Source organism: Lottia gigantea (genome assembly GCF_000327385.1).
Source record: "Lottia gigantea unplaced genomic scaffold LOTGIsca_30, whole genome shotgun sequence".
Lineage (NCBI taxonomy): Eukaryota > Metazoa > Mollusca > Gastropoda > Lottiidae > Lottia > Lottia gigantea.
Window position 1 is genome coordinate 1,553,933 of NW_008708987.1, and position 17,269 is coordinate 1,571,201.

General features: G+C 33.0%; 3 protein-coding genes across 3 annotated transcripts; 1 reads left to right on the top strand and 2 right to left on the bottom strand.

Annotated features, from left to right (window-relative positions):
• Positions 1-2,538: 2,538 nt before the first annotated feature.
• LOTGIDRAFT_119234 (hypothetical protein) lies at positions 2,539-3,291 on the bottom strand (the record flags this gene model as incomplete). The annotated part of the gene is made up of 1 exon (XM_009057523.1): positions 2,539-3,291. The coding sequence occupies one exon, from the start codon at positions 3,289-3,291 to the stop codon at positions 2,539-2,541; it is 753 nt and encodes a 250-aa protein (XP_009055771.1).
• Positions 3,292-3,305: 14 nt separating this feature from the next.
• Positions 3,306-8,282, bottom strand: LOTGIDRAFT_215958 (hypothetical protein). The gene is made up of 10 exons (XM_009057524.1): positions 7,903-8,282; positions 7,236-7,352; positions 6,637-6,804; positions 6,026-6,258; positions 5,516-5,587; positions 4,975-5,127; positions 4,674-4,784; positions 4,207-4,327; positions 3,622-3,698; positions 3,306-3,344 (listed from the first exon to the last, which is right to left on the bottom strand). The coding sequence occupies exons 1-9, from the start codon at positions 8,180-8,182 to the stop codon at positions 3,643-3,645; spliced, it is 1,311 nt and encodes a 436-aa protein (XP_009055772.1). The 5' UTR covers positions 8,183-8,282; the 3' UTR covers positions 3,306-3,344; positions 3,622-3,642.
• Positions 8,283-12,847: 4,565 nt separating this feature from the next.
• LOTGIDRAFT_119014 (hypothetical protein) lies at positions 12,848-15,496 on the top strand (the record flags this gene model as incomplete). The annotated part of the gene is made up of 5 exons (XM_009057525.1): positions 12,848-12,974; positions 14,116-14,176; positions 14,459-14,519; positions 14,921-14,998; positions 15,395-15,496. The coding sequence occupies 5 exons, from the start codon at positions 12,848-12,850 to the stop codon at positions 15,494-15,496; spliced, it is 429 nt and encodes a 142-aa protein (XP_009055773.1).
• Positions 15,497-17,269: the final 1,773 nt, after the last annotated feature.

The following is a 17,269-nucleotide window of genomic DNA, read 5'->3' on the forward strand; positions in this document are numbered from 1 at the left end:
AGATGAAAATTAAATTCTTTATTACATTTTATCTAAGTACAGAAAGGGGCTAATAGAAAATCCGTACAAGCAAGACAATTCCGTTAATCAAAGGCTAATGCTGGAGAAGAGTTTAAGGAAAAAGGATTTATATTAATTTGCAAATGTGCAAAACAGTGTCAAAATATTGTCAGAATGCACCTTATCAATTCTTTTTTTTTTTAAAGTTTTCTTTGGGGACAACTAGCTAGGACGCTCAGTGGGAGGCCTGTCCACAGAGCTTCCGCATTTTGAATCTCAACTTCGACAATTGACAAGTCTACCCCCTATTTGAGAGGCTGGCGCCGCCACTGCTACCAAATCTGTATCTACAGTGTCCATAGCACCTCTGTACCAAAGTACCCGTTTTGATCAAACTGTATGGATATACTACGTCTTTAAAACCTGAAGATGTGAGCTAATTATGATTCACAATACAAAATTCTTTCATAGATCTCTTAACATGACAACCAAACACGTAAATTGATTGTTTATATTTCCAGTACAGAAAGGTCAGACCTGGTTAATATATTATATAGTAGATTGTGTAATGTATAATAGTCTACTTTATTTTGGTTATTTTAAAGGGACACTACCTGTAAAGATATCAATATTATGTTTTGAACACTATAACTGCTGAAAGGTTATTTAAAGGTGGATTTCCTTATATTTTAGTTCAAAATTAAGCAAACCATTTGATTAATTGGTGTTTTTAATGAATTATCATGTATTCTTATCCATGTCATTATGTTCTTATCATTGAACAAGTGGTTGCCTACCAAGATACGCCCATTTTCCTGATACATTTTCAGTATATCAAGGGCAGACATCTATCTGTGTCAAATCATACCAAAAATTTCATTTAAATCGGATGAAAACTGTACTCTCTATTGTGTTCACAAACAGATTTTGACGCGTTTTTCATCAATCAAGGGCAATAACTCGAAATCGTTCATCGAAAGATCGTCAAATTAGAACTGAGTCTAAGATCTCATCATTATAATTGATCACACCAAATTTCATTTAAATCGGATGAAAATTGTGGTCTCTATTGTGTGTTCACAAACAAATTTTGACGCATTTTTCCCAAGTCAAGGGCAATAACTCAAAAACCGTTTTAGAAAGATAGCCAAATTCGGACTTATGTGGGCGTATAAAAACGCTTTTAAGCGGGTTCTTAAATTACTAAGTTTAATAGATTTATTGGATTATACAGGAATTATGTCGTATAGTTATGATATCAGGTCCAATGATAAGTAAAGACTAATTTTGGCGATCCTCAGGGTATGAATAGTTCACTTTATCTTTAGGTAGTGTAGGTAGTAATAAACTGATTAAACCTAGCTTGATTAGATTCAATTTATTCAAAGATTCAAAGATTCTACCCAAATTTAAAGTGGCCTGCTCTTGTGTATGTTTTGAATTGAATGTGCAAAAAATACTTTGTTCAACTATATCTAGTATTATTCAAATGAAACCACAATGTAGGAAATGATATACATTAAAAAATGAAATAAAAGAATAACAATTAGTAATTTTTTTAATTAAATACTACATACAATTATAAAGATTTTATATAACAAAATTAACAGAAACAGATTATCAGTTTATTAGCCTTAAAAAGTTTGCAAAAATTTCTAGATACACATGTACTGGCATTAGGCAGTTAACAATCAAATACTATAATAATATAACATGTCATTTCTTTCATATATTTTCTATAATTTCATTCATGCTATGATATGAAGACATATACAAGATGGACATGTTCATAATTTCAACCTATCAAATGATAACTTAGAGGTATAGAACCTCGCAGAAGCCCAAGAAGACATAACAGAATTCACCATTCATTACCGAGACAGATTCGGATAGCCAAATGAATTTCAACTTATCAAATATTTCGTTCCAGTAGAGCCACAATGATGGACTTAAACCTAAATACATGTGCAGTGAAACCCTGCTTATTGCGTCCATTGTAAACCAACATCACCTCTAAACTGAAAAGTTTTTGCCGAATGGCTATATAATATGTGGAAGAAAAACCTCTAAGAGGTTAAGAGGAGTTTACGTGGTCACAATTGAGGGTGCTAATATCAGATGAGAGGAGTACCCCCTATGTCACCCAAAATGGACCTTTTTTCCATAATCAAAGATGGCCACCAAATATAATTCTGATTACATTTGTCATATAAAAACTCATATATTTTCTGTAACAAGATGGCATCCAATATGGCGTCCAAAATGGCTGCCAATTATATTTTTGGTAAAATGCTTCTGTGAAGAAACAAATATTTTAGGTATTAATATGGGGTCCAATATGGGTGCCAAGTATTGTTTTTGGTAAAACCATGATGATACAATCATCGCTACCCAACGCTTAGCTTTGCAATTTCAAGACAAATCTGCCAACGCCAGTTTGTTTCGTCTATTTCTGAGTAGTAAGAGTAGCAGAGTAAAACCGGCCTTTAAGATGGCATACAATATGGCGTCCAAATACATTTCTGTTACAATTCTAATTCATTTATTTAACTGACTAATATTATAATCACCCGATTTCCCGCCTGATTTTGATAATAATTTAATATCCCTGATAACAATAGCTTTACTGACGGCTTTACACATATCATAAATAGTTAGCGCTGTAACAGACACGGCTGTCAAGGCTTCCATTTCTACACCAGTTTTACCTTGAGTTTTAACTACTGATTCAATATGGACGCTACTTTCATTTTCATTCAATTCAAATTTAATATTGATTTTTGATAGATTGATATTATGACATAAGGGAATTAACTCTGATGTTTTCTTAGCTGCCATTATTCCTGCGATTTGCGCTACGGTCAGCACATCACCTTTTTTCAATTTATTGTCTTTGAGTAACTGGAATGCTGTTTGACCTAAATAAACGGTACCGGATGCACATGCAATTCTATGTGATTCTTGTTTCATTCCAACATCAACCATATTGGCCTTTCCATCCACATCCGTATGAGTTAAAGATTGTTCTTCATTTGAAGATTGCAAATTATCTCCCTTTTCCAACACTTCTGTATTTTCTTCTGCTAAACGCTGACGTCTTTCCAATTCCCAATATGGCAACCCAGCACCATTAGAAGAGTCTGTACAAAAATTTCTCAAAGACAAACTTAAAGCACTGGAATTTCTACATAGAAAAGGTGCATTAAAGGCACAATATGATAGAGTTTTATGATTAACACTTCTAAAATCATTTAAACATGGTGAATTTATCACAGATTTTCTCTTTAACATCTTAATATTATTTGAAGAATTAACAAAATCATTAAAAACATCCATTCCCTTATCTGAAAAATAAAATAGCACAAAATTTCTCAAAAATTTCCACAAGCTATTAATTAAGACTTGATGTATTTAAAATATGCAAAAAAACTCTTTAACGCAAAATTTGACCATGAGATATATACTGGTAGTTGTCTGAAGATCACATAGTGTGAAACTCTAAGTAACAACATGTTTCAGGTTCTCTTTTAATATTCTATATCACTATACAATTGATATATTGATCTCTATTTGAACAGTGAGATTTTTTTTGTTATTTTGATAAGTAAATAATTTACATACATGTAAAAGTTTAAAAGTTGATCACCCACCGATTAAAATCATTGGACGATTGGGCATCTTCGATAAATTCAACATACCTGAAATACAAGGGGAGTTAATTTACATTGTATATTTCTAAATACTTTTGTATAATATAAAAGTAGAGTTAAAAAGCCATAAAAAATGAAGTTGATAAAAAAGTGCCAAAATTATTAATACGATTAAAATGCAGATTCAAATGATTGTTTCCTTTTTTCTCTGTAGGTTTCTACCTGAAGTCACAGCAGAACAAAAGAGAAACAAAGACATACAGTTGTGCATTACAATCAAGTGATCTCTAGTTTAAAGGCTGGTCGAATTTGTCTAGGGATAGTAATACTATTGTCAGTGATTTAGCATCTTCACAGTGTCTAACTCCCACAAACTCCATCTATTTACATTGCAATTTTCTTGTATAAGGCTAATTAGAAAATGCAGCAATTTGATTACATTGTACACTAGCAAATACAGCCACTCAAAACCTCGACAGAAAGACTGTGAACTATATGGCTAAGTGATATTGTGAACAAGGTGATTTAGAGATTCAATTTAATTCCTAATAAATACCAGCATGTTGTTTCTTCTTGCGTTTAACAGCAGCACCAATAATTTCTAACATTTCTTCTTGTGGTAAATCATTTCTCATAGCATCTCTTAATGATACTTCGGCATTACCATGTAAACAAACCTAGAATATGTAAACACATCTATAACATGTAAACAAACCTTTAACATATAGACAAACCTAGAATATGTAATCAAACCTATAACATGTGCACAAACCTAGAATGTATCAACAAATCTGTAGCATGTAAACAAACCTAAAATATGCAAAAAAATCTATAGCGTGTAAACATTTCTAGAATGTAAACAAACCTAACCAAGACGACCTACAACATGTAAATAAAGATGTATATAAATATATTTAAGTAAACAAATCTACAGCATGAAAACAGACCTACATTGTGTAAACACACCTATTGCTATAAAATAGATCAAGCAAAAAATAGAAAACCACATCCCTTGAATCCTACCTTGAGATTTCCATCAGCAGTAATTCTCAGTCTATTACAACTACCACAGAAATGTTCACTCATTGAGGTTATAAAACCAACTTGACCTTTGAACCCTGGTACCTTGTAGGCCTAAAATATATTTTCAAAAAATATAGAGGGGTCATTTTTTGGTTCTATTTAATTGACACCTAGACTTGGAATGGATGGAACCTGTTTAAAACTCAACAATACTGCGCCATCCCAGTTATATCAAAAAATAGCGTTTTGACAACTTTTTATGAAAAGATTTCAGAAGAAATTAAAATTGAAATTTTCAAACCTTAGAAGTATCGTTATCTTTATCTTTTAATTTGGAGAAATCGGGCCATTTTGATTGGATAATATCTAACATCTGTTGATAGGTCACCATTTTTTGGGAATTCCATTTATTGCCGCCAAATGGCATGTACTCTATAAATCTAATATCAACATTCTAGGTAAAAAAATAATAGAATAAATATATATTATACACCTATAAGCTACATTTTTTTATTTTAACAAAATGGATGATTAAACATTTTCAAAAAATATTTTGCTTATAAGCCAGTTTATTAGCTAGTCTGCTGTCGGGGGAGAACTTTTTAGATAATCCAACAGTACAATAGTTTTCTCATGTCAAAATGAGCCTATTTCTAATTACATGCCACACTATTTACTACAGAAAATAACATACTTTGTATCAGAGAACATCCAAAAACCTATGAAACATACCTGGTTATATCATTCAAAGTAATAAGCAAGTCCACTGTAGGGAAAAAAGTTCATTAATTGAAATAGAGTAAGGCAGAATGAGGATCAAAATAGAATATATATCTACTTACATTATCTTGTGTAAACTGAACAAAATCACAAATTTCATCTTCATTCAACCCCCTCATTACAACACAATTAATCTGAAATAAAATTATTATCAGTTATCTCCCTTCGACCACAAAAAAAAAAAGCCTCCAATTCACTTGCAAATGTATTTTTTTTATGTATTTTACGGTCCATAAAACCTGAAAACCTGCATGTGTAAATTTGAACCACCAAATGACAAAATAGTCTGCTATTTTTCAAGATGGCAGCCACCATGAAGATAAGTTTCATGATGCTGTCAATTTCATTCAAGTCACTTTGTGAGTTTCAGATTTTGTTTTAAAAGACAAACAGGTTGAAACCTTGGTAAAAAACAGCTCAATTGATGAGGATGAGACTTTCATTTCAATATTTTACATTGGAACATCATGATTGTGTTCTGTTTGAGTAACGCCTTTAACATGGACATGAACTAAATTCGTGTTCTTATTCTGGTAACTAGATCAGGTGCGAAGTTTCAAATACATACTTACTTTGACAGGTTGGAAGCCATGTTCTATGGAAGAGTGGATAGACCTTAAAACCTTATCATACCCCTTCCTTCTAGTAACAAACTCAAACTTCTGAGGCACCAAGGTATCTAGACTGATATTAATTTGATCTAGACCAGCTTGTTTTAACTGAGGTAGTTTCCGAGATAATGTGACACCATTAGTTGTTATTCCTATAGCTTCTAGTCCCATTGGTTTCAACTCATTTAAACCTTCTGCAATAGCAAACATTATTGTTGGTTTATTTCCCTAACATTATAGTTTGATTGAAATGCATATCATTTTGTTTCATGCTTTTTCTATGGGTGAATTCAGCTGCCATCCACGATCTGACTATATTGTTATGCATCTCCTGTACAATGTCAATTATTATTCAACCAATCAAATTCTCTAATCAATAAAGGATTTCCTTCTGAGATATTGACTTGTATTGTCTTACCACTTCTAATGGTGTTTTTGATTGGTTAGCTTATATTAAAACAACTAAATTGGCTAAAAATTGGACATTAAGGACATGTTGGTAGAAAAGTTCCTCTTGAACCTAAGTTTGAAGGTCTTTTCTATTTTCTTCCTCTTTTTTCGAACCATCTTACCTATAATTTCCACCAGATCTTTACGAACTAATGGTTCACCCCCAGTTAATCTGATTTTAGTAATTCCTTCTTTCACAAACAACTTTGATAAATTTAGGATTTCTTTTGTAGATAACAAGTCAGTTTTAGGAGATAAATCAACTCCATTTTCTGGCATACAATACTGACCTACAATATGAATAAACAATAAACAACAATATTAACAAACAATATCCTTGTCAATTTTGGATTTCAAAAGGGTAAAGGCTGAATGAGGATTGTAAGAGACACAAATAGCATTGATTTGCAATTTCTGATTTTCAATCAGACGTCTGTGGTTCTTGTCATTCTAATATTAAGCATTTTTAGATGTCACTGTCACAAAAACTGATAATAATATCTAAGGGCCCTTGCTTTATTGACGTAACAGTTTTGGTGGAATTGAAGGAAACATAGACGTCTGGTTGAAAATTGTAATGGTGCTAATTGATGCTATCAGTGTCCCGGATACATTAAAAAAGTTTGGAAAACCTTGTTAAAACCTCTTTAAAATTGAATAAAGCAGTTATGAAATAATGCTGAAACATTGTTACCATTCATTAGTTTTTTGATATACTTACATCTTAAATTGCACCGTTCTGTAAGTGATATTCGTAGATAGGTATGTTGGCGCTGGAATGAATCAGTTAAAAAGTCTGAAAATGGACGGACTTCTTCATTTTTAAATCTACTTGATTCTACCTGAAAATAAACGGATATTAAACTACTATGATAATCAGAGTTATTTCATGAAGATGCGATACATGATGAGACATGTATGAATAAAGAACTGGATTAAGGTTTGGAAAGAAAGGAGAGCTATGCTTACATCAAATTTATATTGTAAGTTACAGAATATTAAATCTAGCTGTATAAAATAACTTAACTACCAGTGTTTCAAAATTTGTTCTGTGAAAATAATAGTTCTATAGAAAACAGCCACGAAAAGGATTCCAGATATTTCCTTCCTTCCATTCTGATAATCGTAATCAGAATGGAAGGAGTCCAGCTAGGGCCTAGTGTTGATTTTCATAGCATGAAGTGCAAATTTGGTCGATTTCAACCCCCTGTAGCCTAGTGAGCAAATTGACTACCGTATTAATCTTGTCTGCACCACGCAGACAAATTAGCGACAGGAACGTTAGTAGACGGTCAGAATTTTTGGTTGTAACATTGCAGTTAAATAAAGTTACGGAAGCACAGGCACAGGCATGTACAGGGTTACTATGTAACATGTACATATTTGACCTACCTGAGCTATTGGTTCACAATTAATCACTGGTTTCGTTGCTGTACTGGTACTTCTAATAGTAATACATCTATTTCTACACACAGATACAGTTGGAAAATTTTCATTTAAACAAAATCTTCCCCTCAAAAACAATGTTTTCATCACTTTTTCATTCACATTTGTGTTGTTTACTCCACCACTGCAACTGTTTGTTGATAAATGTTGTTTTAGAAAACATTGCACTGTTTCTCGCCAGGGTTTTGAAGCTAGCGACAAAGTTCCCTTTTTAGTCAGCATTTTGGTTTGTCCGACTTATGTACCTGACGAAAGGATGCTAAGTTAATTACATGATTAAGAAAAACTTTATAATTCTTGATAAGTCATACGCATGACTTCAATATATAGGTCAAGGCCGTGTTATACTAACCTAGATGTCTGGTAGCTGATTTTCAATGCTTTATAAAAACTGCATTGAAGTTTTCTCCTTTTGACGTGAAATTTGTCGCTCAAAATTCTTCAAATAGTCCCAATTTAGTTACAATAACATCACTTTTTGACACACGATGGAGAAAATTGCGGTTTAAAGATAATTTCCATCGGTAATATTTCATAAAATCCACTTCAAAGTGAAGCGAAAATCAACTTCAGAAGTCATGATGTGGGCGTTGATAGTCTCGATTGTCTTTAATGGAATTTCACCTACAGCTCGGCGAATGTAATTTACCAACTTGCCGCACCACTTGTTAAAGGTGAATGTATTCGTCGACCAGCCATCTAAACACAATAAAAATCGGGATAGCTATGGTCTAGAATAATTAGTATTTCTGTGCTTGTAACCTATAATTTTTTTCTTTTTTAACCTTCCTGAAAAAATATGCAATTGGTTACACCTAACATACCGGATAAAAAACTGCCATATGAGTAAATTGTCCACCTGTCACAAAAATACTTGCCTAAAATAATAATGCTAAAATGGCTTTAAAATGTTATTTTAAAGGTAACAGGTCCTAACGCATTTCGGCTAATTCAAATAGCCTTAGGTGTTATAGAATATATTCTCCTATAGAAGCACTGGCCAAGACAGTTTATTAGTGGGATTAAGAACCTGTGGGATCTATTGTTCATGTTAATTTAATTTAAACCGATTGTGATTAATTAAGAAATTAACGTTAATTATAATCGACTAAGCCATTAAAAACAAAACAAGCCGGTTTACTGTTTATATTATTATAATACGACCTAAACGCCTGAAGCAACGGAGTTTCTATACACATGACACTTTTAAAAAATGATTTGAAACCATGAGAGAGACATTTCTTGACCGGCAAGTTAGTTCGTTTATTCAGAAGGATGTGAATTTATCTTTAAATTGTCTTACTTGTGAAAGGAAGCTTGTCATCGATTATTTCCGAATTCTACTAGCTGTAAAATCACGGTGACATAACGGATATTATTCATTTTTATAAGTCGAGTTATCAATTTAACAGGCAATATCACTGATATTCACTGGTAAATGAAAGCTCAGAGCAAGCGAGCATTATCAACGATATTTACTGGAATCTGGAGAGCACGAGTGGGCAATATTAATGATATTCACTGGTATATGAGACTTTAACGTGGGCAATATCAGTAATTTTAAAAGCAGAGTGCAATATTCAACAGTTATTTGGTCAATATCAGTGTCACATACTATAGCAGATGACTAGGCACCATCAGAAATACTTCCCAGTGGGATATATCGGAAGTTTGCATCAGCACTGTTTTTTTTTCATAAGTGATCAATTAATACGGAAGTAAGGAATAATTATATTCAACAACAATTTGGAATAGAAGTGAACAACATTCACCATAGATATAACCGTAAGTGGGCAATATCAGTGATATTCACAGGTACAGGAGAGCACAGGTGGGCATTATCAGTGATATTCACCAGTAAATTTGTCACAGTTAATTAGTGAGTACATCTTACGTGAACTTTTCTCTGTATTTGGTATTTCACTTTATGTAAGGTTTATTTACATACCTTTTCCCTTGTAGAAACTCGACTATATAAATATTGGATAAAACTAAAAAATAACACAAGGAGAAGATCGGGTTTTATTTCACTGTGCTGTTCTATCAGACGATCGATAGTTTCACGATTACATCAACAGGGACTAGCTAATCTGGAAAACCGCCACCCAAAATTCAATAAAAAGGCATATGTTGGATAAAATTACAGAGGTTTGTTAATTTCATTATTCAATTAAAACATGTTATGTTAATTTGCGACTGAGATCACTGTCTGGACTGGAAATTATCAAGCATGTCGGCATATCTCTAAATTCTGATTTTCCATATTGTGCTAGTAAATGTATCCGGGTCTTATTTGTAACATTTAATTCTACCCACCTACACAGATGACAATTTAAAGGGAGACGTTTCTGTTTATTATTGATGTTAGATGTGAATAATCGTACTGTTGCTTAAGGAAGGTGATTAACAAACTGTTATTTTGAATATGGATTTTTGCAGTACATTTTTTAAATTTATATTACATACTTTCCTGTAACTGTTTTGGCTAATGAAAATGAGTAACACCATGCAGTGTGCAATGAGGGAAATGTATTTTATATTTTAGTTCAGAGCCTATATATTACAATACAAATATTTTACCACTGTCTTGTGACAGTAATAAAATGCTATCTCAGTGTTTTGAGTTGGTTAATATTCAACCTTTGTTCAAATTTATTGTTGATGAAATCTAACTTTATATGTTGCATCTTAAAGGCGGATTGCCTAGAAATCCAATACTGAAAAAATTTACCATTTTTACTGAAAAACTAAATTGATAGCTCTCAGCAAGACAAGGTCATTTTGGTTTGAAGACTTTAGGGTGTTGGTAAGAAGTAGATTTGGTAAAGATTGACTTTTGTGAGTTTCTTCCATCCTTTGGTTAAGTTTTAGCTTTTCCTGATTTAAACTGATTGCAGGTTCTGCTACTTTAATAATAGATGATACAATTCCTTGTAACTCTTATTAAATCCACTGACTGTAACCTGGGCCAATGCTTTCATGGAGGCTGTCTCAAAACATTTAATCTTTAAGTTGTCAAATCTTTTCCTTTCTTGGTTTTAAAATATTGCAGGCAATGATACTTTAAATCTTTTAAACAGATTTCCTTTCATATAACACATTACTCTTGATTCTCCTGTTCTTACACTCACTAGTATCCTACATAATTTTAATGAGGTAATAAACTAAATATTGTTATAATGTTTCTGATAATTAAATTAGTATGAGGTTTTATAAGAGATACTCTCTTATAGAAGCACTGGCTTGGGTCAAAAAATTGGTATTAAGTACTTATATGAACCAGTGGTGGAGCCAGGATTATGTCTGAGAGGGGGAGAGATATCTGAGATTGCCTGAATCTCTAACCTAATCATGAGATTTTTGCCCAAAACACTTGCTGTCGGGGCTGCAAGGGGGGTGGCTGCCCCCTCTCCTCCCCCCCCTTTGGCTCCGCCACTGATATGAGCTGTAAATTATGTTAATGGGGGACATTTTAAATGTCAAATATAAGGTGTAATATATCTCTATATAGAAGTTTTAACATATTATGTCCTCTACCAGAGTTTGATGTCTACTTTTCTACATCTGTTTGGGGTGCTATCAGGCTGTGTCATTATAGATCCCTTGACAGCAGGAAATTGAAAAAGAGCAGTCTAATTTGCAGCTGTCCTGGCAAAGTTTTGCTTAGTGCACACTGTGTGGTGTTGCTCAGCCCAATTAGAAGAGTAGTATAAATGTCAATTCATTTCATTTTTTGCACCTGATTGACCTATGTTATAATAATTATAAATTTTATTTTTCTTGCATGTTATTACCTCACCAGGGCTGTTGATCTTTGGAATTTGCCAGTCATAGTAGCTCCAAAATGTTTGAGTGTGACACATTTGTTCCTTTATCAAATTGTTGTTATATAACAAAAAAACATGAGATATCATTTGATATTATAAGAAATTACTTCCATTCAGCTATTGACTATGAGTCCACAAACCCAATATAGTGGTAAACTCTTTATTTCCTGAAGTATTTAAGGAGTGTATTTCTTGTATAAAACTTCTAGAGGACAAGCGACATGTTAGGAAAATCTAGTGATCTGAGGAAAATGTATTGTTTTTGTTGTCAAGGAAGTAGGCTTATCACATGTGAAACCACCAATAGAACTGGCCATGGACACATTGGAGAATTGTTTTACATATTGTTGTAGAAAAGTGATCTATGATTTTACATTAGATACAGTCTTAAATGATACATGTAAAGAATTGGATTTTTCATTTCGTATGAATGATTTCTCTTTTAAATTTGTATAAGGAACAAATATTGAAGTGAATTCAACTCTATTGAGGCGTTAAATCTATTTATATAGAAAGCTAAACTAAGTATTAAATTTGTTCAAAGAAATATTTCAAGTCATATTGAGATACATTTTTCTTTGATCTCCTTGATTTACATTATAAAAGTGCATATTCTAACGAATTCCCCAAAATTACACAGAAACATCTTTATCTTACTGATATTTTTGTTATTTCAGATTATTTGGATGAATATTTATGCTGATAACTGAGAATAAGGAACAACTATCAAACCAGCAATTTAGGAGAACCAAATAGTCAAGCCAAAGAAATATTAGATTATTTTATTTAGTGCGAAGGCTACATTTGATTGTGGGATACCTCCAACTAGAGAAGCTAATAAACTGAAGTATTAAAGTAACCAATTATTGAAGTTTAGAACTATTGTGAACATTCTTTTTAGATATAATTAGATATCTCTTAGTAGATAATCAAACTGAGATATGACAGTTCAGATATGAAATGTAAAGCCTAAAGTGATTTGATGTAAACAATCCCTATAGATGTAAACAATCCCTATAGATGTAAACAATCCCTATAGATGTAAACGTTCCTAGGTAAAATGTCAACTAAACGTTACGATGTATTATTACGATTGTTATTAGTTGGTGATACGGGAGTTGGAAAGACATGTCTAATCTGTCAATACGCCAACAATGAATTTTATGATACACATATCTCTACTATTGGTAAGTAGCCTACATTTAAATACTAGCTCACAGATTGTCAGATACAATGTGCACCTGTTTGGGCTAATGATGATGGGTAACACCATGTAGGGTGCAACAAGGGAAATTTTGCCAGGACAGCGACATTAGCCTGCTCTTTTCCGACTTCCAACTGTCGAGGTATCTTTAACGTGCACAGCCTGTAGCACACACAGCCTCGGCTTATTGTCCCATCCGAACGACTAGACGCTTTTTCCATGCCAGTCCTGGACCGTCAGGTTAGCAGTGTCTAACTCACTGAGCCACCTCGGCTCCCCCCCCACCCCCCCGAATTGTCGAGTACAAAACAAGTCTATATTGTGATTATAGTAAGGTCTGTATCACAATAATCATGAAATTTAAACACTATCACACAGATCATTAACAATGTACCATAAATATACCAAAAAGACAATATTAGCTATGTGAACTCTCTGAAATGGATGCTTAATTGAAAAATTTATCAGGTGTTCCAGATGACGGAACATGTCCTGCCTCATTACGTTTTGTTCCTTTGAATCAAATTGAGATTTAGAGATTTTTTTTAGATTTAGGCAATGTTGCCTCTTGCCCAAATACCACAAGGGCCATTAGAGTAGCCATATCACAATCTCTGACAAACTACCATGGATTTTCATTTGTCATATAAAAAGTTAATCTTGAAGTGGGTGGAAATATTTTTCTACATGATTTATATTTGTTTTAACTCATTGTGACTGATATAATATATGGGGCTAATCCTGTTATTTTTGTTTTTTCAGTTTTTTTCTCTGAAATAACATCCATTAAAACAAGGTTTATTTTGGACTCTTTCCCTATTTTAAAACTCAATAACCCATCAGCGTTGTTTTTTTTGTGGGTGACAACTGGCAAGACACTACTCTAGCTGTCTAGACCTAGTAGTAGCCTGGTTTAACCCCCCTAGGCAAGTCATAGTAATACCATAATAGAGAATTCATATGGAGGGGGTGCTGAGGAGAGGGGGGTGGGGGCTAAGGTGGGTGGGAGAGGACTCAGGAGGGCTGAGATGGGGGAGGGGTAAATTAGGCAATGATTGTGCCTAAGAAGTAACAAGGTTTTATGTGCCCAATTGAAGATGATACAATCTGTAATTTTATTTCAGGAATTGATTTTAAAATGAAAACTATGAATGTTGATGGACATACAGTCAAGATTCAAATATGGTGAGACTATATATATTAATTATTTAAAATCATATTTTTTACCTTTTGAATAAGAGATTGAAAATATGTGAGAGGACAAAGCATTTGTTTGAAAAATAATGGCCGAACTTTGAGATGTATTTTTCCTGTCTTGGCATATTGAAATAAAAACACTTCATCTCAATAGATTTGAGCCTCCAAAAGCAACAGCCTATTTTGGTCGTTTTTACTCAAAACTGAATCAGATGACAGAATTTTAAATAAATATATTATATTTTAATTAAGAAACTAATTATATTTCAGGGATACTGCTGGACAGGAACGGTTTGAATCTATAACTAAACAGTTTTATAGAAGAGCTCAGGTCAGATTCCTTATAACCTTAAAACTCTAGAAATTTGGCACCATCAAGTCACAAATTCCTGCAGATTCAATAGTTTTTTTTTTTGTCTTCCAGTAAAGCAAACTTGACACATTCACAAATTCCAAACTCTTTTATTTGAATTAAACCTTAAGATAATTCTGTTATAAAATGTGAAAGGGAAAATGATCTCAAACAGCAGAAAAGTACCCAGAGTAACAATCTCATCATCTTTGCTTCTTTAAAATGTATTAGGCCTACAATTCTAAGATTTAATAGTCAGACGCCTTTTTTTTTTTCATGATACCATAGTGATGATGTTCTACCTTAACTATAAATCTGTGTCATATCAGATATTATTGGAATAAGCTATGATTTATCTAATTAATATTGTCAATTTGTAGGGTGTTATGTTAGTTTATGATATTTGTAGCAGGTCTACATTTGAATCTTTACCAAAATGGCTATCATATGTCAAACAAGTAAGTTTCTTTACTTGGGTATACTTTGATTTTAATCAAATCAAGATGTGGGAAATCATTGATGTTAAGTTGAAAATTTTACCAAAAGATATGAAAATTTAATGAAAACAATCGAACACCTGACATAAGACAACCATCACCAAACGACTAGGAGTCATCAAACCACCACTCCATGCAGTTTTAGTTTTTCAAGGCCCAATACCAAAACCAAATCCTTGTCAAGACTCTAGCATAATGGAAACAAGCCACATTTTGGAAACAACAACCAAATTAAAGAAGTGGTTTCTTTTTTACAATTTAGTATTTTAAATCCACCCAGATCCCCCTTTGTCTAATTTTAACTTGACTTACTCTACACAAACCATATTACAGTATAGTAATATTATTATATTGTAGTTTTCTAAAGAAGATACAGTAATAACAGTGCTGGGTAATAAACATGATCAAGAAGAGAAAAGACAAGTTCAGTATATAGAGGGACAACAGGTTCGTTGTTAAAGCTATCATGCTCTACTTATACTGAAATTAATTAATTAAAAACAATTTGAGACTGCCTGCGATCGATCTGCTATATTTGTTACAAACAGTATTACAACATACTTGTAGAAAAAATATAGACGCCACATTCTCCACGAAAAACAGGATAAGACATGCCCATCAGTCAGTTGAAATTTCAATGAAAGATTTTTTTTTTCAGTTTGCAGCAGAAAGAAAGCTGAAATTTTTTGAAACAAGTGCCAAAGATAGAGAAAACTTACAAAAGGTATAATTACCAGAATTAGATTTCATTTACTATTCAGGTCAACAACAAGACAGCCTGAAGCACATGAGGCTATTGACCTGCATCACTGACAGAGGGAAACCGGATTGAATAATCCTGTGCCACGATTGAACCTTCAGCTTAGCGAGCAAGTGTTCAACTCACAGAGCCATGACAGCTCTGGTTCATTGTTTAGACTCAGTATGTGATTCTCCCAACTGCTTCAAGATTCGGCCTGTCCCATGATCAGTGGCAGCACCAGTGGGGTACAGGTGGGGCATTTGCTCTCGTAAAAAAATAATTTGCACCCCCACTTTTCAAATTCAAAAAATAAGATTTTTATACAGTTTTGCCTCAAAATGTGTCGGAATTCACAATATCAATTCTATTTTTCAAAATTTTCTTGAGAGATCTCTCTCAGATGCTCAATGAGAGGCTTGATACAAGACGTCTGCACAAAGTTACCTTATTTGGCCTAGACAGTTGTTACAACATTTAGTCAGTATGTCCCCTGATTTATACCCTCTAGTATTGGTAGGCTGGCCCTACTCATGATTTCTTTTGTATTCTTTTCAGCCATTTTATGATTTATGTGATAGAATTATAGCCTTACAAGAGACGAAATCTTCCAGCGAGACATTATCTGAGTCGTCTCCTACAGTCAGTGTTGGTAATACTGTGTTTCAACATACAGATCAGGCACAACTTATTGATGGAGATAGTTCCGAGGACGAAGATAAAGACCCAGTTAAATTCTCTTCATTAAGAAAAGTTGCTTGTTGTGTAATCATATGAGTTACACACTTCTGGAATTTAGAAAAAACTTATAATAACATTTTAAAATTCAACAATGAGTTTTTAAAGAAATTTATTTTAGAATTTTATTCAACAAGGAGCTTTTTAGATTTCTTATTTATATAAGTGACTTTTTGAATTTTAACTTAGAAATGAGATTCTGTCAACATTGGAGTCATTAATCAATTTAGTACTCTATGGTTCCGAGAATAAAAAGGGATATAACTCCCTTTCTTTATGAACTTGGCTTTTTCTCAAAATTCAACTACCAGATGTAACTACATGTATGGATGCCAGGTCACTGGATTCACGGTCAATTTTCATAGTAAATTTTCCATTCCCAGTAAAAGGTTCCCGACTATCATCATCTGGTTTACACGTCTCGACTGTTTGTATATGGAAAACATCCAGTTTTGTTGCAAATTGATTTGTATATGATGCAGAATGAATAAATTTTAAATTCTTGCCAAATTCACAGGATTTTGAATCAATATTACTGTTTTTTTTTTTAATGGAGTGTACCAGGCTCGTAAAAGCATTAAAAGGTTCACATCAGTTTTAGGGTGTATTGAGACGAGTCTCAATGAAAGCACTGGCCTTGGTCACAGAGCAATAGATAAGTTAATTATGTGAAAATTAGTTAGTCATTAGTAGAAAAGACACACACACAAACATAAATGAAATAAGTATTCCCTGAAATCTAACTTAGAAATCGA

Excerpts from the sequence above, each read along its gene's own strand:
- LOTGIDRAFT_215958 (XM_009057524.1), bottom strand. The coding sequence starts at position 8,182 with ATGCTGACTAAAAAGGGAACTTTGTCGCTAGCTTCAAAACCCTGGCGA. Across the intron at positions 7,353-7,902 it reads TGAACCAATAGCTCAGGTAG|AATCAAGTAGATTTAAAAAT; the intron begins GTCAAATATGTA and ends ATTTTCAGGTAG. Across the intron at positions 4,785-4,974 it reads AAGATAACGATACTTCTAAG|GCCTACAAGGTACCAGGGTT; the intron begins GTTTGAAAATTT and ends AATATATTTTAG.